General features: G+C 31.9%; 1 protein-coding gene across 4 annotated transcripts; it reads right to left on the minus strand.

The window, feature by feature from the left end:
* Nucleotides 1-11,584: 11,584 nt before the first annotated feature.
* On the minus strand, nt 11,585-22,736 carry LOC101254939 (uncharacterized). 4 transcript variants are annotated; one of them, XR_011211463.1, is made up of 5 exons: nt 21,935-22,736; nt 15,720-15,806; nt 14,053-15,640; nt 13,127-13,244; nt 11,585-11,963 (listed from the first exon to the last, which is right to left on the minus strand). XR_011211463.1 is itself a non-coding variant. In XM_010328039.4 (4 exons), the coding sequence occupies exons 1-4, from the start codon at nt 22,310-22,312 to the stop codon at nt 13,198-13,200; spliced, it is 2,100 nt and encodes a 699-aa protein (XP_010326341.1). In that variant the 5' UTR covers nt 22,313-22,736; the 3' UTR covers nt 12,811-13,197. The 4 variants fall into 4 exon arrangements, 3 of the variants coding, with proteins under 3 accessions (XP_010326341.1, XP_010326340.1, XP_010326339.1); XM_010328039.4 differs by lacking the exon at nt 11,585-11,963 and having other exon boundaries at nt 12,811-13,244; XM_010328038.4 differs by lacking the exons at nt 11,585-11,963; nt 13,127-13,244 and adding an exon at nt 13,519-13,947.
* Between the last annotated feature and the right edge of the window lie 5,122 nt (nt 22,737-27,858).

The following is a 27,858-nucleotide window of genomic DNA, read 5'->3' on the forward strand; positions in this document are numbered from 1 at the left end:
ATTAGGGAATCGGGTGTCACGAACCGATACGTAGTATTAGGGGATCGGGTGTCACGAACCGACACGTAGTATTAGGGGATCGGGTGTCACGAACCGACACGTAGTATTAGGGGATCGGAGTGTCACGTTCCGACACAGGAGGAATAAAGAGAATGAAACTTGAATTATCTTAATATACTCAAAATTTAATGAACCTATTTCCCAAATGAGTATGGTACGGAGGCTTGAGTCCTCATGGGTGTACTTGGCGTTATTATCAATGATCCTTGTACTTGTTGTTGCTACCTGTTGAGTGTTGTAGTTGATTTTATGATAATATCTGATGTATATTGCTTTCTATTTTGAGTTGGCCGATGATATCTACTCAGTACTTGTGTTTTGTACTGACCCCTACTTGTATGTTTTCTTTTTGTTAATTGTGGAGTGCAGCAAACGTTCCGTCGTCTTCAACTCAACCGCAACTCTAGCCAGTCTTCATCACGTCAGATCTCAGGGTGAGCCAAGGCTTCTAGCTTGGACTGAATCTTCTTCTTCATGTCTTGATGCCTTGATGTTTCGGCATGGACTAGCTTTTTAATTATTTTAGCTTCTTAGATACTCTTAGAATTAGTAATTTGAGGATAGATGTTCTTGTGATGATGACTTCTAGATTTTGGGGATATTAATTGATAAATTTTAGAAGTTGTTAATTGATTTCGTTAATGAGTTTTAAGTCTTCCGCATTACTTTCTGGTTATTATAGTTGAAATGTTGGGGTTTGGATTGGTTGGTTCACTCACATATGAGGGTAAGTGTGGGTGCCACTCACGACACGTTTTGGGTCGTGACAACTACCAACCGATCTGAAACCAAACAAAAAACTAAAACATCTAAGATAACAATTTAAAGCAATAAAAGATTAATTTTCCATAAGCAAAATCCATTATCATAAAATAACTTTACAAAAATGATCCACTAAGAACTGAAAGTCGTATACCAAAACTCCAAAAATATATACAGGATGCAACCCTAAATAAGGAAAAACATAAGTCTAAAGATATTAAATCTGAACATATGGACTAAGAATATATGAGGAATTTGGGGCAACCCAGAAGAATTAGCTCACCCTTTGATTCAGATATCGCGCATCTCACAATTGAGGTTTCGTAACAGTCGTCTGAATATGTCATGTACTCAACAAAGAAAGAGCAAGTACAGTATGAGTACACAACTACTATGTATTGGTATGATTATCGTTTAGTTCCACATATATGTACCTAAACACATAACTAAATAGTAGTAACTACAATACAATACAATACACATATTAGTTCAATAAAAAATTCAACTGAACTCTCAGTTACCTTCCTTAATAGATACATTTAATGAAATATGTCTCACATGATTACAAATATGTCCAGTTCACTCAAGGAATCAACATACAAGAGAATAATCAACACACTATGTGTAGTGTCTGATCCAATTGTTGGACTTCAGACCCCCTAAATTCGCCTAAGGAACAAGTATATTTTATATGTTCCTTTGCAGATTGCAGCAGTTACATTTTGTGAAACAAATAAAATAATAACACAATATTTTAACGCGTAAAACCCCAACTCATAAGGGTAAAAACCACGACCTACACCTCTGTAGGATTTAACTCCACTTTATTAAACTCTAAGTCTCAACACAAGATTACAGACCTATGTAACCTAAGGAATTATAAACTCTAATTCCTAGCTAAGAAATTATAAACTCTAATTCCTAGCTACCCAAGACAAAACCGTCCGTCAAGTTTCTCAAACTTGTTAGACGAATCTTACTCACACACTCGATTGTAATCAAAGCTCTTAATTACAATCTTACAACTTTTTCCTCACAAATTGACAACACTCCCAAGTAACTCTCAAAACTCTTCATCGTGTTTTGACCTTTCTCTATGTAATTGCGCAATTTTTCTAAAGCAAAACTATCGCCCTATTTATAGATTTGGACTTGAATCTAAAATATATTTCAAGTAGAAATCCTACTTCAGGTAGAATTTCTTTTTTTTGTGGAACTCCTAGTTCAACTCGAACTTGTCTTCGCTTTTCTTTCTTGACTTTAGCTTGATTTCCTTATCTGATCATGCTTCCTACTTCATTCCAGATTTGAAACCACATTCATGTCATTATACTTCCTTCTTTGCTTCAACTTTCTAGTTTTTCTAGTTTTCCTATTTGATTAAGAAAACTATCTTGCATGTGAACTCCTTTATGAAAGGAAACTTTCTGACTGATTGCTTGTCGAAAAAATAATATTTCCACAACTTTATATCTTCTAATTCGCGAGATTGACGTTCTCCTTATTCAAGTCGGATTCGGTCTGTAAGGAACACATCGAATAACCTGTTTCTTTCATCTGATCCTGTATTTGTTAATTATCAAAATCTTTCTCATTCTAACAAATTTCCCCTTTTTGATGATGACAAACATACATTACGAACACAACAAATAAGACACCCATCTTCACCCTTTTGCCATGTTACTACTACAACTCCTTAACTATGTCATACTTCAAAACAACGAGACTTTAACACCAACCATTACTAACATGTACTGATGTGGTATATGAGCCAACTAATATGATATTCCACACCATGTATGGTACCCAACCCAATCAATAGTTATTTGTATCTATGTGACATCCGAGCTAATCAATGATCGCACACAAACACACAGTTGTAAGACACAAACAATTTAAAGAAGCTCATTGCACGAAATTAACAACATGATACCATCTTATATTCATCTATTTATGTTACCCCGACATGCATTGTACAAGGAATACTATAGAATCAATTATCATGAACACATTACATAACTTGGAAAATAAGCAATAATCCTCTAACTCGGATTAAGCCTTGAAAGCTCTAAAGACCTTGAGTTTTTCCCTTGATCTAAAAAATGACCTAAAAATACTCAAATTTTAAACTGCAAGACATTCCCATGATCACCACGCCCGAATCAGAGTTTTTCCACCATTAATTCAAGTCAAAACTCTTCCTTAAGATAACCACCATTGATTTTAAGGTTTAAAAATCAAATTACTACATTAGGAAAAGTAATTAATTTACCATTATAGAAGAATTTGATGAAAAACTAAAGAAAACAACCCATATTGCCCCTTTCTCTTCCCAAATTCGCTGCTTACCTTGTTATAGCACACCCCAATCGTCATAAAACTTGCATAGAGACAAAAACTCGTGTCTTCTTGAAAGTCCTCATTTTACAATATACCTTCGAAGCTTGACGTTCTAAACTAAGTCTTTCACGCCAAGTTTGATATTGGGAGTTCTACTTTCTTGAATTCACTTCTAAATAGCCTTACTCAGCAATCCTTTTCAAGTTTTCTTTGGGCTAGAGTAATTTCTATCGCAATAATCATAAAAATTATCATATAGACAATTAAAAATAATATTGAAACTTATAAGAATTATCATATAGACAATTAAAAATAATATTTTCACCTCTCTTGAAGAGAAATAAGTTCATCATTATTTATGGAGGTTTTTTCTACCATAGGATTTTACTCAATTAGCACATAAGTAACATTGAAAAGACTTGAGTAGAAAAGTGTTATACTCTTTCATCTCTCAAAATAAGTAGCATTGAATCAAAATGGCTTGTTAAAAATTCCTATCTTAACATTCGTGAATTTTCCAAGTGTTTCCAGAGATCTCCTTAAAATTGTTGGTGAAACTACAAATTAAAATTTAAAAAAATGAAGAAATTGAAATAGGCGAATATTTCGCTTTCTTTAAGGAGATTCAAGTCCAGTTAGTAAATCTTTTCAACAATTTATCTTCTTGACTTGTTCCTCTGGGATACAACGGTATAATAACAATGTACAATTCAATAAAATCTGATGAAAGATTGAAATTCTAAGTACTTCTCAAAGCATTATACATACTTCAATTTTTAGGAGAAGAGGACTTCAGATTTGTTATTTCTGCTCAGAGTTAGCTTTGAACTTGTTCAGGGTGTTAATAATGGTAGTTAGTGGTGGCAAATGGACGGGTTGGGTCAAATATTGGGTAGTTGAAAGTGGATAACTATAATATGGGTAATAATTCAACCAGCCCATATTTGATACGAGTAAAAATTGATTGGGTAATAAATGAGTTGGGTAAAATACTAGTTTACACATATTTTACCCATATTTTCATGAATAACTAGTATTTTACTTAAGAATTCAATATGGAGAAGATATTTTAGTCTTTTTTTAGATTAAAAAAGTGTTGAACATGCTTCATTTAGTTTTATTATATCATAAAAATAAAAAAAATTCTATAACTTTTAAATATAATAAATTTATGTAATAACAAGATGAAAATATTTTTAATTTCAAAGTAAATGAATATTTACATTTTAGATTTAAAACATGTTTAATGCACTTTAAGCAATATCAATACTAATACATGATTTGCTTATTTTGCACTATTATTGATTATCCAATATAAAACTAAATAAATAAATAACATGTAATTATAATTAACAAAAAAAATGTACATTTGAATTATATATTTTTGGAGGGTCAAATACTTCACCTTTTCAATTATAGAGAAGAATAGTTAGTTCTATAGAATAACATAAAAAGAAAGAGAAGTTACACTATTTTTAGTGATATCATGAATTTTGAGTGAATAAAATTTAGAAGTTTAACCTATTTGGCTAATTGATATTTTACCCATAGTTTACCCATATTTTTATGGATCAAATATGAATATCAACCCATATTTTCCCCATGCGAAAAATCACTCATCCAACCCATCAAAATATGGACAATTTGGACAAATCACCAAAATATGGGCTCATTTTGACGGCACTAATGATAGTGCAGTTCCTAGAATTAGTTCTAGAAAATAAATAAGGGGAGATCCTTGAGCCACTGATGGTTACATTGATTAGTGACCAATTGACCTGCTAAAAGTTTACTTTAAATGGAAGAAATATGTGTTGGGAGTATCATTTATAAAGAAGTGAAATACACGTATCATTGTATATATTTATGTCTCATGGGCCTTCCACCTTCTCGGAGCATTGCTCTGTCAGCTTTCGCCCTATGTAAAAGTATCTCACTATATATTTAAGGATAAATTACTTAAGTACATAATATTACTTTACCTATTTTTAATATTTCCCTACTCTTTTATTAAAATACAAAAATTCCTTATTTTCTCCCAAAGATGCTTAACCAGATACTTTATTATTTTGAAGCAAAATCAAACCTTTTCAATTCCCTAATTTTCGCCCTCAATCTATCCCACCAAGATTTCAGTTATCAAATTCAAATAATTTTGAATTTCAAAAGAATCCTATGACTATTCAGCCAGATTCAGAGTTCAAATTAGTTTTCTCATTTTCTCTATTATGATTTTCGCCCTTTTTTTCTTTTACTGTGTATCAATCATTTTGGATTGCATTATGCATCTAACATCTACCAAATCTATAGTTTTTGTTTCAAAAGATTCTAACAACAAAGAATTGAGTTCTAAAAAGGTTGCATCGCCCGATAGTTATGACAAATCAATGTTCTAGAAAGAAAAAATCGATAAAGAGAGTATATGCATCTAGATCCGAAAATCCCAAAGAAAAGGATAGAAAGGTTGTGCCTCCCATTTCGACCAACCCTACCCATGATATGCAATTTTTATCATATATGCATCCTTTATTATTTTTTAATCTGGTGATTCTTATTTTTCAATTAAGTATTCTCTTTATATTTTACAGTTGTTTTTCATATACATTAATTCTTTGCGAATTTGTCTATAATTGTTATTGTATCAAAAGTGAAGAGAATTGTATATAAGTGAAGTACTCAAATCACATTTACTTTGTCATTAGTATTGACTATTTCATGAATAATTAGATTTTGTATTTTCCGTCACTGTATATAAGGAATAATGAAATCTGTGTACCTTTTATGTTTTGTTGTTATTTAGTGTCAAATAACATGAACATTAATGTATCTAAGATACTTGTTAGATGCTCATTTTGGCATGTTGGTTGGTTTGGTAGTGTGCATCATATTTCATGATAATTTTTTATATGGTACTTAATACTCAAATCACATTTACTTTGTCATAAAGTATTGACTATTTCATGAATAATTAGATTTGTGTTTTTGTCACTTTATGTAAGGAATAATGGAATGTATGTACCTTTTATGTTTGTTGATTTTGTGTATCAGTCAGTCATGTATTATTGTTATGTAGTATAAAATGATCTGAAACATAATATTTTGAATCAATGTCTGGCCTTTCCCTTTTAGTTATGTATGTATTTTCTTTCTGTTTGTAGTGACTGGGGAACATATGTAGCTGCTTTCGCTGAATGTTTTAGAGATGAAATGAAGGTCTTATCGAACCTTTTCCGAGGTGACTATCTTCGCTCAAAATATGCAACACTGTTATGAAAATATGACACCACCAAGACCAAGGGAAAATACTTTAGTTAGAATGATGATCCTACATAGCTAAAAAATGTCTTCATTCTATTGACAGATGATGAACTGATTAATCTATAATAGTAATTTATTTATTGACTTACAAGATAAGTGTTATTGCTTTAAAGATACCTTAAGTGTTTTAGAGTATTCCTTCACAGGTCAACATTATATTTCTAAGTAATTCATACATCTAAATTTGAAGAGTTTTTATGTCCATAATTTTTATGTCGCTTTTAAATTCGTTTTCAATGCATTTTATTTCGTTATTAATTTTTTGCATATTATAAGTATTATACATATCACTTCAGTTTATGCTACGGTGAAAATGATACAAAATTTCTACAAACTTATTAAGTATATGATACAATATTGTTTTCACAAATAATAAAATTTTATTTTTTACACAACATGGTACAATTATATCTTATAAGATTGATACAAATCACAACAGATGATACTAAATAAATATTATGGATATGATACTTAGATGCTTCAAACATCTCAAATTGATACGATTTAGTAAACTCATGCTAAACTTACAAATATATTAAGTATCAAATACACAATTTTGATACCAAAATTTACTCTTACTTTTTTAAGCTGCTATTAAATTTTCAGAAAATTATTATGTATATGAAACACAGTTGCGTCCTCAAATATCAAAATTATATTTATATGATATATATATTATTAGTAAAAAAGACAATATCCAATTTTATTATTAGTAGATACAAAATTTAGAAAAAAGATATTATTTATATAATACATCATGATTTCAAATGATACTTTTTTTTACATGTCGTCTCTTTTAACTTTGGCACACATCACAACTATTGATACTATTATTCTATCCATACAAAAATTACGAACAATTAAGTATTAGACACATAACAATGTATACCAAACTAGCTTTATCAAAAATTAAGAATCAACAAATGTAACCAGAATTGAGAACATAACATTTTTCATTTATTGCATTATAAAATAGTAACCTAAAAGTGCTTCAGTATATAATTTGAGAATTATTAGACATGAAAGATAAAAGTACTTCTAAAAAGCAAGCATCAAGAATCTTTAGGGAAGAAATTAAGTACATGTTTGCGTCTTTTTTTTTACCTTCAACACACACAATTTCACGTGTTGTTGCATCAAAATTTTGTATCTCTTCATCACTTTTATCTGATGTATCAATGCATAGTGAATACATACTGAATTCCATCTCATTGTTTCTTCATTTTTATGTACAATTTCAACCCCATATCATTCTGAATACACAATGAAGAGATATTACCTTCAACAATGTATCTGATCTCAATATGTTTTTTTTCAATTCATTAATACCCAATTCAGCTGCAATTGCTGAAATAAGATTTACAAACAAAGTATTTTCTCCAACCAGCATCACATCAATTTTGTATCCCTCGTATCTAACATCACTTTCGCATGATCCAGAATGTCTTAACAAGATCAAAATATTCATTTCGAATCTTTACAAAATTGCGTTTCAAAATAGTTTGAACTAAACTTTTAATGTTTTTCACAATTTGAAAATCAAAAATTATAATTTAGTTAGAGGATTTATGAGTGATTGGTTGAAGGAAGAAGCGTACGCGTGATTTGTGGGAATCAATTAATTTTTATTTTTAATCCCTTATTTAACGCGTAAACTGATAACAATAATTTAATAATTTAAGTATCAACCATTATTAATTAAAGTGTCTGCCTACAATAATATGTATCCGAAAAATACTAAAAAAAAGGAATTTTTAGTAATTAATGAAGTAAAAATTAGGCAAATCACATAGTCTAAGGGACAAATTACTTTATATCCCTACTGTTTCACTATAAACCAAAAATCCTTTTTTTATATTAATCCGGATACTTAATATAATAAAACAATACTTAAAGTAGAGCGGACTGATACTTTAATAGTTAGTTTGTTGTTATTAGGTACAGTGTAAAAAAGGAATAACTTTTATCCCGCGATTCACATCCCTTCCAATCCAACGATTTTGTTCCTATTTCTACGCCTTAAATCACTCCCATATATTAACAGTTACATCAATCACTCAATTTTTTAGTTTTAAATCTATACTCTCTCAAATTCATCAATTTTAAGTTCCTAAAGAGGTGAGACTATTTTTCAATCAATTTTTTATTTTCAATTCTTCAGATTTCATTCTTTTTTATTAAAAAAAATTAATGTTTTATTTACAATTTTCTTATACATATAAATTATGCTCCTTCTTTTTAGTATGGTGCATTGTGTATTTGATTTTGATAATGAAAACTTTCATGAAAATAGATCTAATCAACTCATTATGATTCCGATGATGATTATTGAGCTGAAAAAATAGATTCAAAAGGTTGTAGGAATCATTAATAATGGCGAATCATAATATTTAGAAGACGAAATCGAAGAAGGATGAAACTTCATCTTTTAAAGCAAATGTAGAAGAACTTCATCCCTGGTGAGTTATTTTTTAAAAAATTAGATATGTTGACAACAATGATACATTATCATATTATTTTGTACCTTGCTTTAAATCTGACGAAATTATATAAAATCCTAATTTTGATTCTTTTTATTTTTCGATATATTGTCACTAATCTATCAAACTATATAGTAGAAATTATTTTGATGAGATGTAATTTGTAGAATAATGTATCATATTATAAAATAGTTAATCACAATACTTAAATAACATATAATCAATATATGATGTTTCATTTAGTATCAGAAACAAATATCATCAAATGGTATTGAGTATCAGTTACAATTATTATCATTATGTATCAACTAAACAATAAGATTTTTTGTAGTTACTATAAAGTATCGTGTGATTAATTTTTTGTTCAAAATTTAATTCATTTTTATAATGTACCTGCAGAATGTTTATAGCGACGATTGAATGTTTGTAGTTGCATTTGCTGAATTCTTTCGCGATGAAGTCAACATCCACCTAATGGTTTCTGAGTTGACTACCTTCGCACAGGATATGCAACACTATTAAGGAAGTACGATCTCAACAAGGTCAATGCGGGATATGTTAGCGATAACGATGATCCACTAAAGCTGAAGAACTATTTCACTCCACAACAACAAGATGACTTGGTTCATATAGAATAGTGATTATGTACCAATTCACATACAACTTTTGATGTTTATTGTTTTTAAGATACATTAACTAATTGGAGGGTTTGTTATTTTTCAAGATACGTTTATTTTACAGTTTTTTTTGTAACAAAATTATTTATTTTGAATATAATATTTGATATTGTTAATACCTTATTACGTTTTGTCTATTATAAGTATTTTATATATCATATATTTTATACTCAATATTGATTGTAATATAGAGTATATTACAATTAATATATAATTGATACTATATTATTAGCAGATACAAGATTTTTTAAAACTTTGTTATTTATATGATACACAATTATTTTTTATATAACAACATTTGTATGTATCATAACACGTGATACTATATTTTTATACTTGATACAAATCAGTTAATTTTCAATATATTTAGTACCTTTTATCATTATGTTTCTTATAAATTTGGTACAAATAAATGACTATAGTTGATACTTTATTATAAGTTGACACAAATTTGTCAAATAATATATTATGTATATGATACACAATTATTATTTATCATGCTTTCAATAACACAAATTGATCTGTAGAAGTCAAAAACAAATTAGCCGAAAAAGTATATTAGGTATATGATACACAATTATTATTTGTCATTCTTTCAACATCACAAATTAATATGTCTCACAATATTAAACCTAATACTATATATTCACAATTGTTTCAATCCTCTAAATTTGCAATATGTTTAGTATCTTTTAACATTATGTCTCTTATCCTATACACATTACAACTCTTATCCGGTACATTTACAACACTTGATACTATATTATCCGATATAAAAAATTTCAAAGAATTAAGTATCAAATCCATTATGTTAAACAAATCAATGCAATATAATAGTAGTTTCAGTACTTATTAGCAGTTACATATACTTTAATTACTTAACCAATACGACATATATTTTACAAGTAACTTTATATCAAACACAAAACAATACACAATATGTATACTGAATTCACTTTATCAAAAATTAACAATAAAAAATTATAACCAGAACTGAAAAACGTAATATTGCAATTTATTGGATCAGAAATTAATAAGATAAAAGTACTTTTTAATGTAAACATTTGTAATAGTGGAAAGAAATGTTATAATTTGAAAATTATTAGATCTAAAAAAATAAAGTACTCCAAAAAAGTATTGATCAAGATTCTTTTGGGAAGAAAGTACAAGTTCTTCGATTATGGTCTTCTTGTCTACATCGCTCATAACAGTTTATGTTTGATGTTAGTTTTTCATCTCGATTTTTCTTCCTTTTTTTCTTGATCTACTGGACATTCTTTTGTATCTTGTTGGCAAGACAACTTCTTTCAAAACACAATTCAAAATTGATCACTCACTTCTGTTCGACATTGATTTCATTGGAACTGCATAACACAATATGAGACTAATACATAGATGCAATTGTACCAAATATAAAATAATAATTTCTCTTGACACCAAAGGTTCAAGAAGCCAAAACAACATCCCAAACCAAAAGAAAATAAAAAGAAAAAATAGCCATAAAGAAGAATCAAACTTTTACGTTTTTTTTTTGAAGAAAAATGAGAAGATTTCACAATATGAAATTCAAAAATGCCTAATTCAGTTAGAGGTTTATGAAGGCTGATTGGTAGAATTGTTAAACATCCGTGTGATTCGTAGGGTTAATTATAATTTCCTTTTTTTGATCCCCCTTTTTATGCAGTAAACTAATAACAACAATTTAAAATTTAAGTATCCGTCCATTTTAATTAAAGTATCGGTCTGCAATATTATGTATCCGAAATAATATTTAAAAAAGGATTTTTGATAATTAATGAAAGAGTAGGGATACTAAATAACAACAAAACATCAAACTTAAACAGATTAGATACGTTAATGTTCGTGTGCAACACATAAAAGATACACAAATACCTAAATATTTCATTAGTTCTTATATAAATAGACAAAAAATAACGTATCAAAAAATATCAAACTGATACTTAAATATTATCTACGAAACATTAGTATTTATGTGTAAGACATAAAAGTATCAAAAAAATTATGTGTTCCATGAGTAAAATGAAAAATTGAAATAAACGATACTTAAATGAAAAAAAGCAATCATCAAACTAATGAAAAATATACAAAAATCAGGATGGATAAGGATACGAATGTACATAGTGTAGGTAATGTTGGTCGAATAGTCGAAGGTACCGCCTTTCTACCCCTTTTCTTTGGAATTTTTGGATCTTTCGAAGTAGATGCATGTTTGCTCTTTGCAGAAGTTCTCTTGATAGAACTTGGATTTGTCATGACTATAGGGTCATGCAACGATTTACAACTCAAATCTTCGAAGGTTTCAATTCTGGAAAAAAAAACTACAGATCTTTTAGAAAAGGAAAAACAATGAAAACGCAAAAAAGGAAAAAAAAAAAGAAAGGAAGAAATCATAATGGAGAAGATGATATACCTGTTTTGGACTCTAATCCGGATGAATAGGGATAAGATTCTTTTGAATTTCAAATTTACTTTAAATTTTTAACTGAAAATTTTAGGAGAGGAAATTTGGGCAAAAATTTGGGGGTGGGAGTTTTTGAATTCCAACATAAAAAGTAAGTAAAGTATCATTGGGTGTAAAAAAAAGGGATTTTTGAATTTTAATAAAAGAGTAGGAAAATATTGAGAATAGATAAAGTAAAGTTGTGCAGTTTAGTAATTTTTCCATTAATGAAAGAGTAGGGATATGAAGTAATTTCTTTTATACTATGTAATTTGCCTAATTTTTACTATATTTAAGTTTCACGGGCCATTACCTTTACGGAGTATTGCTTAGGCTTTTGCTCATTGCGAAAAATATCCTGCTACTATTTCCCGCATGAATCAAAATAGCTAAGAAAATTCACATGTTTCAAATTAAACTTTAATTATTCAGTTTTATTGATTGAGATGATATGTAGAGACTATGACCTTAACAATCAAATCCACATACAAAGATTTACATTGATCATTCATATAAACTTGTAATCAATCTATTATTTCATTTGTATAATTGTAATATTCAAAATCAGTTTTCGACTAATATTTATTTTACATAAATAGGTACTACATGGCTTGACGCGCACATGTTTGACAATTAATATATAAAAGAAGTAAATGCTAAATTTTGATTCTTTCTTGTGTAAGCTTGATTTATCTGATTCTCTGATGGAAGATTTTATCTTATAATCTATTAAAAATATTACTTTATATGACATTTTTCATCGAAGATGTTTATCGATCATATAACTAGAAAATTATATGTGAAAGGCCATCTTACCCCTTCACCAAAATCTAAACTAACTACTTTATCCTTTCCTTCCCCACCTCTTTTTGTTCCATGAAGATATATAACCTTCCATAATCCAACATTGATAAATCATGCTACCAAGAGCCTTTTGATTTCCAAAGTACAACCTCTAACCAACCAAGCATTGTTTCTCTACTTCTCTTTCTTTATTAACTATAGTATCAGTGACTTGCAAATGGTACCTGTTATCTCTTATCAGCATAATCACCGCGTAATTTTGTACAGCAAGACTTCGACAGCAGGCAAGAATCACCTAACCATCAGTGTTGTTGCCCAGCAAATACAAGGTTAATTCCTCAACTGTTACAAAACTAGTCATCAATAAAACCATTGAGGTCCAGGCAAAGCACAGATATCCATTTTTAAAAAAAAATTGTAAATCATATCTTGACTAGTCCATTTTCAAGTGAAAACAGCTGCTATTAAGTTAGCTTTACATAAGAAATTAGCACCAAGTACAGATGAATTTTTTAACTGTTGCAAAACTGGTAAAACCCACAAAACCAATAAGTTCCAGGCCACAGATATTCATAAAAATTGACAATTGTATATCACATCTCTTAACTAGAATCAGTTTTTGAGAAAAAAAAGCTGTCATTTAGATAGCATAACATAAGAGATTAGTACCATTTACAGGTGAATGGATTTGTTTGTGTTTCAGAAACAAAAGCAGTTTACACCAGAAGAAAACTGAACCTGTTAACCCTAATTCTTTAACCCTATGTACCTTGCTACCCTTTAAATGGGAGAAGCATTCCTAATTTTGTTTTTAAAAGAAAAAACTTTGAAGAAACCAGAAGGCCATGTTTCGTCAAGGACACCACCAACATTCAGAAGTCAACAAAATATCCAGAATCTATGGGAGAAGCTTCAGGGGACAATATGTTAAATCCTGTTGAAACTGGGGCGTCTGAAGGTGCAGAAACTAACCAATCACCATACTGAATGTCCAAATCAGCTATATTTTCCATTAACTGAGGATGTCTACTTACCTCCAGTGTCTCTGCAGGTTTAGGATTATATACATTACCCGAACTGTTAGTTTGGCTAACATGCGTCTCCCAACCAAAGTCAAAATCTTCGAAATTTGGAATTAAAGAATTTTCACCTTGATACCCATGCTGGGAAATATTTTTGCTAGCATGTGATGATGATGAAATATGCTGTCTACATAGTTCAGGTTGGCAAGAGAAAGTGCTCTCACACCTACTTCCAAAAGGGTTCTCCATTGTAGCAGGGCAAGGCAAATAACCACTGCAGGGAACCGAAATGTTTGGTGAGGTTTCCCGATCTGGCTGATTGGACAACTGGGAGACCGGGGTAGTTGAATTTCCAAGAGCAGTGCCAGCATTTGTCGGGCAGGACAGTAGATACTGAGAAGCAGTGGTATTTACAGAAGTGTTCCCTCCTTCAGGAAGGTAGGCTACTGAAGTTTGCTGAGGCAAACTGTTACCAGAGTTTCCGTCTGCATACTGTTGAGAGAACATCTGGGCTTCAGATGACAGTGGGTTGTTATACATATTACCCACCTGTGACTGGGAAGATACTGAATTTTCACTGGAAACAAGACTTTCAAATTCACTTAGAACACTAGGAAGTGTAGACAAGTGAGGTTGAGAAGGTGATGAATTAGCATATGGTAGAAGGAATGTTGGAGCTTCCGAAGACACCGAATTTGCACAAACACTGACCTGTGGCTGAGAAGGAATCTGAGGTTCCATTGGTGCATAATTTGTAGATGCACCCAAAAACCTAGGATCCCTAGGTAACTGAGGTTGGAACGAAACAGCATGAGCACCAACTACGCCAGCACTGGGCTGGGAAGGGATCTCAGGCTCCATTGGTGCATAATTTGCAGGTGCACCCAGAAGAGCAGGCTGCCGAGGTAGTTGATGTTGCGAAGAAACAGCATTAACACCACGTATCCCAGCATGGGGCTGAGCGGGTATCTGAGGTCCCATTGGAGCATAATTTGCAGGCACACCCACAAAACCAGGCTGCCTCTGTAGTGGAGGTTGGTAAGGAACAGCCCTAGCACTAAGTATGCTAGCATTGTGCTGGGAGGAAGCAATATACTTATTGGAGCCTACAGGCCGTGAGGCAGAAGGCACCTGCCACCTAACCGATGAAGAATGCGTTCTACCAAATTGAGGCACAGAACAAGTGTTCGGTGAATTGTATCCAGATCTATCAGTTGCAAACGCCTGTCCAGATGACCCTGCCCTTTTGAATGCTGTCCGGGGAGTAAAAAACTGGGGACCCATGTGACCAACACTGTGCCTTCTATCCCCTGGAGTAACATTAATGCTTGCATTGCGCAACTGTTGAGAGACAACATGGCTATGAAATTTGTCTCTAAGAGCAGTGGATTGCTGTGTAGTTGAATTTGGTAACCCAGGACTGCTTGACATGGAACAAGGACGAATCGGGGCTTGTCTAAACATTTGGGTATGTGGAGGATAATTGGGTACTCTCTGAATAAAACCTGGAGCTTGGTTAGCTACAGGTGGGGGGACAGATACTAAAGTACCACGGCATGGAGTGACCAATGGAAGCACTTTATCACTTTTCCTTGTGTTTTGTCTCTGTGCTTTCCAAAACTTGTCCTTGTCAGTGGCATGACAATGGGCTGTGCCGGAAATCCCAGTGCCCCAGTAGACACATGGAGCAATTGTGTCACAAACATAACAATGGCACTGAAATTAAGAGAACAGTGATCAAGACTAACAAATTTTCGCTCAGATTAAATGGAATTCAAATGAAGGATAAAATTACCTGATCACAGTGCTGTTCATGGGGAGTAGAACCAAAGGGAAATTTAGCACAAAGATGTCGTGAATGAGGATAATCTCTGCAGGCAATCTGCAAGAAGGAAGACAAGCAGAAGAAATCAACATCAAAAGACCACCTTCAAACTCCCAAGTGAGATTCGTAAAATACACCAGACAATTATAATCATTGTAATAAAAAATTAGTGTGAGAAAATGTACAATAACAGACTAGGAGAATTCTCCATTCAACACTTCTTGCTCCACAAAAATTGCAATGCCACTGATATTAAGTGCATTCACCATTAAAAACTCATCAATGTTTCTTTGCGCATGGCTCATAGTGGACCAATCTAGCCCCCATCACGTGCAAAGATCATGCAGGAGAACTATTGCAAAGCAGCTATTTCACTACCAACCACAAGTTAAGCAAGCTTGACATAGGACTAGGTAACAAATGACTTGTGTATTTCTTTGCAAGGTAAAATTTTATATAAGTATAAGCATCAAGAGTATGCTATACATCAAAAGAGTTCTCACAGGTTGTCTAGAGAACTAATCAAGTCAATCATGGCCGATTCAGAGAATCATGTAAATTTGTTTTGCTCCAAAAAGATAAAAAGGAAAAACAACGAGACTTGAGACTAATTACATTCTCCTTTTTGTCTTCAATAAATTCTTGAGTTTCTCTCACCCTTCGGGGTGGCCCAGTGGTTTGAGCTTGGGACTTCCATGTTGGAGGTATCAAGTTCGAAAACCCTTGCCAGCGAAAGCAAGGGGTTTGCCTTCTAGATCGAGCTCGTCTCACCAAGCTTGCCTAATGCGGGTTACCTCTCCTATGTGGTTTGCGAGCTATTGCATAGGAGCAGGGTTTTACCCAGTGCGCACCCAAAAAGGGTAGCGGCTGCGGATTTCCCTTGTCGTCAAAAAAAAAATCTTGAGTTTCTCTCTCTCCAGATAACCCACCAAATTGTTGCAGGTAATGCATTCCAGAGTCTTGAATTTATGCCCACTCAGCTCCCTCTTGTGCCAAATTTGAAGAAGATCCTATGCATCTCTAGGCATTTTCCATTTTAGGCCCAAGGTGATAAAAAATTGAGTCCCACAATTGAGCACTTATGTTGCAATGCAGAAATAGATGGTTAGTGTCCTCTGGTTGCTCTTCACATAATGCACTACAGGAATGTGCATTTCTCTTTTTTGCAAATTCCACTGTGCAAGACATACATTTTTGCGTACTAACCAAATAAAGATTTGAACTTTGCAAGGGGCATGGCTTTTCCAAACTTTTCTCCAAGGCCAAAACTGATGTTGCATTGTGTGGATTGAGCAGAAGGGTGTAGCATGATTTGACTGTAAGGATCCCATCTTTCTTTCCCTTCTAACATATGTAGTCTTTATTGTCTCTAGACATATAAATACTACCTATATGCATCGTTCCCTTAATTATATGGGTCATCTTACTATGATAAAACTGCTAGTAAACTCATCTCCAGAATTGATAAATTGCCCACCGGAGGAAGGGATGTAAACTTACCTTCACAAATTCACTACTAAATTGTCGAAAATGTCCTCTGTAGTACAAGGCTAATGAGAACCAAGGAAAAATAAATATAAATATATACACACACACACACTGTATGGCGCCGGGGTGGGGGGGGGGGGTAACTTATCCATCTAATCACACAACTCCATGGAATGCTCTAACATACAGCCATCTAGCTAATGTGATAGGCAGACTACCTATCACTCAGTCAGTTTCACCCTCCTAAGAGAACATTACATGGAATTGGTGCAGTTAAAGTCAACCAAACTTCAATGTTTGACCTTCTGTAACAGACATAGTTTACAACATGGACACATGCAGAGAGAGAAAAGTGAAGTTAGGCAAGAGTGGGCATTACCCTAAATGATGTAAGTTAACTATCAATTTCCTCATTACTAAGGGTGGAATATTGCAAGACTCTGTAGTAAAATCCAAGTGTACTAGGATTCAACCAGAAAGATTATGACATGTTCACACACACAAAAGCATAATGATCATGTAAGGGTGCAGTTTAATTCATCTATGTCATTTAGGCAGTCATTGGCAAACATATAAATGGAAGAAGCAACATGATAGACTTTTCATGGTGATATATTACTTTATCAGTCCATTCTTATCTTGTCACTCTGAAAAATAAAGCTCACAGTCACTGAGGCTTGATCTACCCCATTCTGGAGACCTCTGACCTGGCTTCCAAGATAAACGATAGAAATTTCTTGTCGAGATAGAGGACCTCGCCCTCAAGGGAATCCATTTAACTGCAGCCAACTGATGCTGCAACAGTAATCTGAACAGAATCAAAATCCTTAAAGGGATCAGATCGTCATGATTTCTAGTGTTGATTATAATAAGCTCCTAAGGAGTCATCTATCATCTATATGGCACAATCAGATCAACTCTTGTATCCTGCCTCACCAACTCTTCCACTCATGCCTACTAGATTTTTGATTCAGAAGCATATAACCCTAAAATCAATAAACTTATACAAGGCTTTTATTGTTCGACTTGGCAATAAATATGCTCTTGCATAGAAACGAGATATGACATGAAGGCGTGAGTGACAAGGTCACTTCTATCTTTCTGCTAGTTCATCTTTAAATACATGCACTGCCCACTGATACTCACTCCTCCACTGATCTTATAATCACTTCGGTAGATGACCCCTTCTCTTCTTTTGAGTCGTGTCTACTTGAAGGTGAAGAAAACACATCCACTTCTCCACTGATCCAATAATCGTAAACATGTGGATCTTTCAAACTTCAGGGGATGATCCCTTCTCTTCTTTCGACCCGTCTCTACTAGAAGGTGAAAAAAATACATCCTCTCCGAGTTGAGTTAATAATCATGTGTATCTATTTGAACTTGTTCATATAAATGAATGAGGTCTGGTCAGGTTACTAGCAGTATAAACTTTCAGTACATTGTAACCTTTACCAATGTCTACTTTTGCTAAAATAAAATACTTCTTGAGAAATGCTTAATTCCAACTTCCGCCATAATCCACAACAAAATAGATAGCAGAGCACACAAACGATCACTTGATTGTAACAACAACACTCTACTATTTCATCAAATGTTCTAATTTCAAGTAAATAAGGTTCTTACAGCAATAATCAACCGAATGTCTTCTTTAGCCATACAGGATTAGGTCCCTTTTTCTCTCCTTCATCCTACAGTCTAGATACATGTTTTCATGATATGAGCCAGAGAAGGATAAACTCATTGCTAGTACAATTAAACATGTTTTCCTTTGGTATTCTGGACTTCAAAAAGAGTACATATGTTATTTTCCACAGGAGCAGCTGTATTTTGTAAGCTCAAAGCTCTTTCCATATTTGAGGGTGGCAAGTTCATCGTATTCTGAGATGAGAGAATATGATTTAGAATTTGAAGAGTGAAAGATTTGGATTTTTCTTGGGAAACTCAAGATTTGGAGAGTATTTGGACACAGATTTAATAGTGACTTGATATTTTTGAAAAGGAATGGATTAGCCCTTCCTGAACAAAGCAATACAATCACACAAAGCAGTTATAACACGTAGCACATAAATAGTTATATAGCGCGTCCTAAGCAGGTAATGTGACATCTTTTTTTGTCAAGGGGAGGCTCCAGCCTAGGGGTTTGAAAGACGTATGCGTCATATTTAGACCATTCTATTTCCCCAAAAATATAAGCTTCATATATCTAATCCAAACGCTCCTTCAAGGAGTATACATAGCGAAATGAATTAGGGGGCACATTTAGGGAAAGGAAAATGCATAAAGCAACAGGCCGCCCACACCGGGGCAAATATAGGTTCTTGCGTAAAGGGGAATACATAAAAGCAAACTCACACAAGCGAGAAAACTATTAGAATGCTCAGGATGGCCCCTGCGTAGGATAGCGCTAGTAATAAATGTAAGAAAGTAGGTACAAGTACTACCACCAAGCCTATCCCTCAGAAAAGCAAGAGAACACTCAGCTAGCGGCTAATCTACTCTACAACCTCCAAATCCTCTTGTCTATTTACAACAAAACTAAGACCAGAAAATTCAAGAAAAGAAATCAAATTAGCAACCATACTAATCCCTGATAGCTTGTAAGAATACAAAAGCAACCAACTAGAAAGATTCATGTTGGCTAATCATTTAACCAAAACCCTATTGCCACATTGTAAAGATATGGATTTTGAGGGAAAAGCATTAACCAATATAAAAAAAAGATGCATCTCACTTGAGCTATGCCTAATAAGGTAGTGCGTCTAACAAATCAAGCAGAGGTGATGTGACAGTGACTAAGAAAAAAGAAACTTACCCCAACATGAAGGGCATGCTCTGACTTGAGAAAAGGTTCAAGAGAGAGAGAATCTAGTAGTGTAACAAGCTAGAGAATGACCAGTGCCTAATGACCATGAAGAAACATATTTTGAGTCTGAATCAACACAAACACACTGAAGCAACAAAGAATAAGATTAAGGAGACACATAAAGAACACCTCTACGCCTATTAATATGATACCACTAGTTAGCTAATATAGATAATCATAAAGACAGCCTGACACTTCCATAAAAGAGGGGAAGTGTGGAAAGCCCATACCCAATGTGGCTGAATTTGAAAAACAAAAATCTACACGGGAAGATCTTTTTCGCCACTAATTGTCTATAACTCGAGAATGCGTACTAGTTTGACATGTGATTTCGGGTTTCATGCAAATAAATATTATTCTTGAACAAAAGTGAATACCGGTGCAAAAGCAATTTTCAATTTTGACATTGAGCCCAAATAAAACATAGAGAAAGAATGACACAGATATATCATACAGAAGAAATTGGTGGAACGCAACAGGTAGACTTCAGATTACCAAACCATTTTTTTGTTTCCCTATCCATAAAAGGAAAAAAAATACAACAAGGTCTCAAGTTTACGGCAAAAAACACTAGGTGACATCTTCCCGTCTATCCAAGCTTGGTGGACGGAGTACCTATGCTAGTGAAAGGTAACAGTTACACAATGGAATTAGTTGAGGTGCGCACAAACTACAAAGTGGTCCAGTCATTACTCTTATAAAAAAGGACTATTATAAGATACACTTCGCTGGAGGATGTGAAGACCTAAATGAACAACCAAAGGACCTTTCGAATTTGTACTAAAGAAGAAATACAATTGTAGGTGTAGTGAAGGAGATAAGCCATGTGATAACTAACACAGTGAAGGGTCTCTCTTCCTACCTAGCATGGCACTCTCCATTGGACCTTTATAGTTTTGCTTTGTTCTCCAAACTTAAGACTCAACTTCTCATGCCACACTCTCTACATATCACCACCACCACACACACAGTACACAGACATGACACTCAGGTCCCTTATGCTTCTCACTTTACCGTCTTTGTGAGAGAAAAAACCACACAGATGTATGATACCGAAGAAATGAGTGGAAAGCACAAGCAGTGTTTCAGATTACCAAATTTCCACCTTTCCACCTTCGATAGTACTTTTTGATGACATGTAGAAGGAGGTTTCTTGTTTAAAATCCTTCTTATTTTATTATTGGTAATTTCTAGATTAAGGGCTTGTTTGGCAGGAGGGATAAGTATTAACAAATCCCAAGATTTAATTTAGGATGAGTTTATCCTATTCTGGTTGGGATAAACTCGTGAGATAACTTCCTCGGGATTGTAGTGTTACTTTTATCCCACATTGAAGGTGGGATCAATCATGGGATAAATGATCCCGGGATAACTTGTTCCCAACTCACTACCCTAAGATCTTTATGTGTATAAAACCTAGGGAGCTTCAATGGGGTTTTAGATGAAGAAAATTTTTTCCTGTAATTCACAGAATTAAAATAACAGATGATTGTTTGATATCACCATAACAAGATACCAGCAAATGTTAGAAGATCCTGCCAAGAAATCTAATAGTGAATTCATAAACTATTTGAAGAGAAATGAGCAGAAACTATCATCTCTCTAAAACTCCACATGTTCATAATCTTTCCTCTATTCTTTTGTATATTCATTCCCTTTGCCATTTTGCTAGGTCTTTTTACACTACTAACTTAAAACTTTCGAGCACAAATCAAGACACTTATTGAAGCAAACAAAACAGACACTAGATCAATTGGGTAAATATTGAAAAAAGGTGTTATCTCTAACAATAAAAAAAATAATAAAGGTGTCATCTTGCAAAACTTAGTACCTGACCCTTTTCGCTTACAACAAGCAATTCATCGGAATCATCACCTCTATCATTCTCAACTTCAACAGGCTTATCAGGGTCTTCCTCCAAAACCACACAATCATCATCATCATCGTCAGCATTGGTTATCAACTTCAAATTTTGTTTTGGATTCACAATAACTTCCCCCACCACTACAACATCATCAGAATCATCTTTGCTGCGTCCATCCCCTCCTTCACCCAAAAGTTCCGTTATCCAGTCATAGTCATCGCTCCCTCTTCCACCACCACCGCCGCCACCGCCGCCGCCGCCGCCATCGCCACCTCTGTTTTTCACAAAACCCACCTCTTCATCTGAACTTATATCAAATACCACTCTCTCCGAATCATCCATCATTGCATTCGTAACCGAAATTCTCACAATTCCTTGAAATCCCCCAGAATCTTACATACTTTTCTTCGACCAAGAATTTTTTTAAAAAAAACCCACAACACTAGGGTTTGTTTTACAGAAAAAATCCTGTGTCAGAGGTGAATAAGGAGATGGATGAATAATGATGATAAATTGAAAATTGAAAGTGATTGAAACCCTAATATACAGAAAATTGGAAGAGAATGAGAAATTGAATTATGGAGCTTTTTGCTCATTCTCACTCCTTTCTAGTCTCTCTATAGTTTTTCTGCGTTGAGTCTTTTGGTTGGTTGAGTCACAAACCAGGTAATTTACGATATGCTCTTACCGATTCTTTCGCCATAAGCACAATCACAGTGAAAAATGCATTGAAATATTCTTAAATAATATATTTTTAATTTTTTAATTTAATTTATTTAAAAATTTTCAAGTCTTTATTAATATGTTGTTCACATGATTGTTACATATTGCTTTTTAATGTGTCTTATTATATTGCATATTAAATGTGATGTCTGTATCTTTTTTGTCGTTATATAATATCATATTTTAACAATTTAAATAATAAAATTGTAAGAAAAATAAAGTATGAGGCCGAGCTACTACGAAAATGTACTATAAACATAAAATATAATAAGTAAAAATAAAATGAGAATAATATATTAAGGTGACGAGATGATCACCCAAAATCAATCGTTACGTAAAATGAGACTTTTTGTTGTTATCTAACGATAGATTTAAATAATATAATATAATTTAAGTAACAATCAAAACAAGCATGTTATTTGGACGAAGTATATAATACAATATAATGGTAACAAACATCCAAACAAGGATAAGAGTTTCATGCTTCTGTAAGAGCTTGAAACTATTTACTATGTAATGTGGTAGATCAAATATGTCAATTTTAAGGCTATCAATAATTTGAGGAAGAAATTAATAATTAGTGTCAAGTTCAGAGGTATTTTTAATATTTCTATCTAAATAAAATAACAATTTTCGTCAATGCGATAAATTTATTTTTTAATTATTTGTAATTAAAACTATATTTTTTTAAAATTATGAACAACTAAAAGAGACCACAAAAGAAAGAGTCCACTTTCACCGTCTTATTTATTTAAAGTGGTACCTTTTTTTTTAATTCGTCCTAAAGAATATTATCTTTATAATTAAAAATAATTTAATTTTTTAAATTTCTCTTTTAATTAAATAATTTACAGTCGTAATAATATAAATTATCTTACACTATTTTTTAATTTCTCTTTTAGTATTCGTATTTAAATTAAAACTTAATTAAATTCGAATTTACAGCAAAAGGGGATTAAGCGCTCCCTAATAAAAATAACTACGTATTCAAAAGAGTCCAAACCCAAAATCTCTTAATTAAAAATATTTATTTACTTTATCAAAATTCTCATTGATTATTTTTTTAAAATATGATATCAAGCTAAACGATACCACAAATGAAAATGGGTGGAATATTATTTTTTGGCGAAAGTACTTGTACTTTACTATCATTTATTTAAATAATGGTGGGACCCATATGGGAAATTTCTACACAAATTTTAACGTTATTTATTATTTTGACGTCGTACCGCTGACGTTAGAAGGTTGAGATATTTTATCTGAGTCACAAGAAAAAATATAAAAAACATATTTGAAAAAATATTTAAAAATAGTTTTAAAAAAATAAAAGAAAATCATAAGAGTCATCATCTGATTGGTAAATAGATACTTTAATACAGTAATAAGTTGATAATATATATGTATTATAATAAAATAAAATTTTAATAATGATAAAGCAATCAAAATGACAAAAGAAAACATAAATTCATCACTTGGCATCTTCAGAAGTTATATAATAATATGTGGTTCATCATTTTTAAGAAATATATTATTTTTATCCTAAGGTAATTATTATTTTTATTAATTCTATATACTTTTTAATTTATATTATAAACAAACAACTTGAAATCATAAAGATTCTTTAGAAATGTGATTGAATTTTTGTCATTCATTAAAAAAAATTAATAGATAAAATTATTATCTAATATTTTTTACAAATAATTACCAATAAATTATTTTCTTAATATTTAAGCTTTAAAATTAATTAAAGCTGTAATGTCAAATCTCTGTTCGTTTATGATATGCATGCTCATAATATTTATTACTTTAAATTGACTAAATCTACTTATTAATCCTTCTTTATTTAAACTATATCACAAGTCTTTAATTCTTCCAACTTCAAAATCAATATGTTTTCTTTATATAAATATCATTTAAATTATAGTAAACAATTATTTTTAGAAAAAGTATTAAAGTAAGAGGTTTTATTTTTTTAAAAATAATTTTGTAATCTTTCTATATGAAATCATTATATTTTAGATAGATATAATATTTATGTTAATGTCAATTGCTATTCTTAAATAATTTTATTTATTTTTTATATAGTTTTTTTTTGTTTACGCGGCATATATGTGCAAAACATGTACACTTATTAGTATTATTTTTAAAAATATTAAAGATATTTATAAATGTTAAATGAATTTCGCCCTTTATTAAAAGACTTTACAATAGACAAAATAAGCATTTACTATTCTTCTCTAATAATTGTTATTTAATTATTATCTTAATATTTAGGATGTTGAAATTAATTAAAATTATAAATATTAAATCATTACTTATTTCTAGTCGGTTCTATCCTAATATTTAGTACTGTAAATTGACTAAAATTTTATTTCTTACATCTTTCCTTATTTAAATTACATTAGAATATCTAATATTTAAGACTGTAAAATGAAATTACTTAAACCATGGTAAATAAATAAACCAATTGATTATTTAAAAATATTAAAGAAAGAGGTTCACATTTAATTAGTTAAATAGCTTTGTAACCTTTCTATACGTAATTTTAATATTTAGATGAGTATAATATTTATTTTAATATCGATTGTTACTTTTTAATAATTTTGTTATATAAATATTACATATTGATCGACGGAAGACACAAACAAAAACATGTATATTAAACTGGTCTAATTAAAAATAAATTAAAAGAAATAATTTCAAAAACTTTCCTATAGGTTTCTCTTCATCAACACTAACATTTTACATGATTCACAATATTACATTTACTTTCCTAATTTTAATTTTCTTGTAACAATTTTTTTTCATTTATTTAATAATAATAATAATAATATATATATATATATATATATATAAAATTAAACTTTTCTAATAAATTTTACACAAACTATTTAATATACAACACATAAAATGAAAAGAAAATATGTATCTAAATAAGCATACATGTCAATTGTATCACCCTACCAAGATGCCTATATTTGTAGGGCTAGGCATAGGTTGGACAAACATCAAGATACTTATTAGGAATTAATTTCTAAAAATAAAATTTGGCTCTGCACCAGTATCAAATAATATAATTTTATGGATGACATTCTTTTCTATTTATAATTAATGTAGTAGATATGTGGTAACCTTGCTTTTACGATCATAATTGTACTAATTCCTATTTTAGATAGAAGTTCCTCAAGAGATTTTACATCTTTTGATAAATTTTTAGATGTTTTATAGAATTTTGGTTCTTGATTAGATGGTAGACTATTTAATATTTTATAGTAATTGATTTGACTTCTAAAATTTTAAATTTTTGTCTAATATCGTTTATTTCATCTTTTACATGTAATAATTCTGTTTGAATATTTTGTAGTGTTGTTGCAAATTTTTGATTTTTAAATGTATTTAATAGATATATCAAATTGAAAGATTTAATAGTTCCGTTATTAGATTGTTTATCAAGAATTACATATCTAATTCAATTAAATATTTTTTCTTAAAATCAGAATTTTCAATATGATCTATCATATCAAAGAACGTTTCTTTATTACTACTAGTAATAATATCTATGGTATGATTTTTGCATGTACAAATTGCACTCGCATCCACAAGGATTTGATCATTTGCAAATATCATAACTATAGGATATGTTTAGTATATTGTCATCGCTAAATTTTTACACAGGGAGGAGTTGCTTTCATCTTCTCCTAGAATGGAATATAATTTATTCTTAACATCTTCTTCTACCTCTAAATTTTCTCTTTCTTTTTATTAGTAGTTGGGTAATTCTTGACTCGATGTCTTTTTTTTTCCACTTAAACTAACAAAATCCTGGTAGTGTTAAAGTAGTAGTTTAAACAAATTTCTTAATTTAATTGACACTTGAGTAAATTTAGGTAGTCAATGCAAATTGTTATTCGTTGATTTGAAGTCCTTTAGGTACGAACACTTGGCTCGAAAGAGTCTATCTTTACTACTTGAGTGACCATGTGCACTTGCATGCGCTTTTTGGACGCAACAAGTTTTTAACACTGCTGCCGGGGACTTCTAAATTGGCAGATATAATTATTTTCTGAGTGTCTAAATTATTTCTACAAGTGTTGACAACTTGATCTTGACTCCTCATTTTTGCAAGTCGTGTTAGGTTTTCGCACTGGAAAACAATCAGGATTTGGTAAAGCCTCTATCTGAACCGGAGAGGTTTGTTCATTACCGAAGAAGGCGGAACCGTCGCAGTCCTCGTGTGGTCACGGAAATTGAAAAGCCACGAGAGATGGAAGGCCAAGAACCACCGGTGGTGATGGCATGAATGAAAGTGAGGGATATGGCAATCCCACATGCCACCAATGTTACTTCAAGTATTCAGAAGACCGCGCCGGATGGGAGGTTTGAATTGAAGCAGAACATGATGCAATTATTGCACACAAGTGAGCAGTTCACTGGTATATCTCATGAAGATCCATGAGTGCATATACAAAATTTTCTCGAGATCAGTAACACATACACTCCAGCGAAAGTGAATTCTGATTATGTGTGGCTCACATTTTTTCCCTTTTCTCTGCTTGGGGAAGCAAAAAGATGGTTAATCTCTGAGCCCGCAAATTCTTTAATAACTTGGGATGATTTTGCTCGGAAAATTTTTATTAGGTTTTTTCCATTCGGTAAAACATCAAAGCTAAGAAGCGACATATTAAGATTCCGACAGGAAGGAGTGGAAAATTTGTACCAAGCTTGGGATAGGCTTAAGTCCCTACTGTTAAGTTTCCCACATCATTATCAAGTTAATGAAGTGCTGGTCCACACCTTCAGTTAGAGGTTGGAACCCAACACAAAAATTTTACTTGATTCTGCTACAGGTGGACAAGCTTTGGAGAAGACATATGCTGAGTTGTTTACATTGCTTAATCGAATTTCACAATGTAACCCTGAGTGGAGTAGTGGCAGAATGAAACTGATCGTACAGAAGACTGCCGGAGTTCTGGAGATGGATGTAGTCACAACTTTGTCCACTCATATTGTATCAATGCAGAACATGATGACACTCAGTTCAGCAACATATCACTAGGACAACGATAAGACCAAATTAATATGGTTTATCAACCACAAGCTTTGTGTGAAGTATGTGGAGGTGGAGATCACAATGCCGAGGTATGAGGAGCAAACCAGAATCTGTTTAT

The sequence above is a fragment of the Solanum lycopersicum genome, chromosome 9 (assembly GCF_036512215.1).
Source record: "Solanum lycopersicum chromosome 9, SLM_r2.1".
NCBI lineage: Eukaryota > Viridiplantae > Streptophyta > Magnoliopsida > Solanales > Solanaceae > Solanum > Solanum lycopersicum.

Bases quoted from the DNA above. Each gene is read 5' to 3' on its own strand.
- LOC101254939 (XM_010328037.4), bottom strand. From the start codon at position 22,312: ATGATGGATGATTCGGAGAGAGTGGTATTTGATATAAGTTCAGATGAA. The intron at 15,807-21,934 runs GTACTAAGTTTT...TCCTTCTTGCAG, and splicing joins TTGTAAGCGAAAAGGGTCAG to ATTGCCTGCAGAGATTATCC. The intron at 15,641-15,719 runs GTAATTTTATCC...TCTTAATTTCAG, and splicing joins ATGAACAGCACTGTGATCAG to TGCCATTGTTATGTTTGTGA.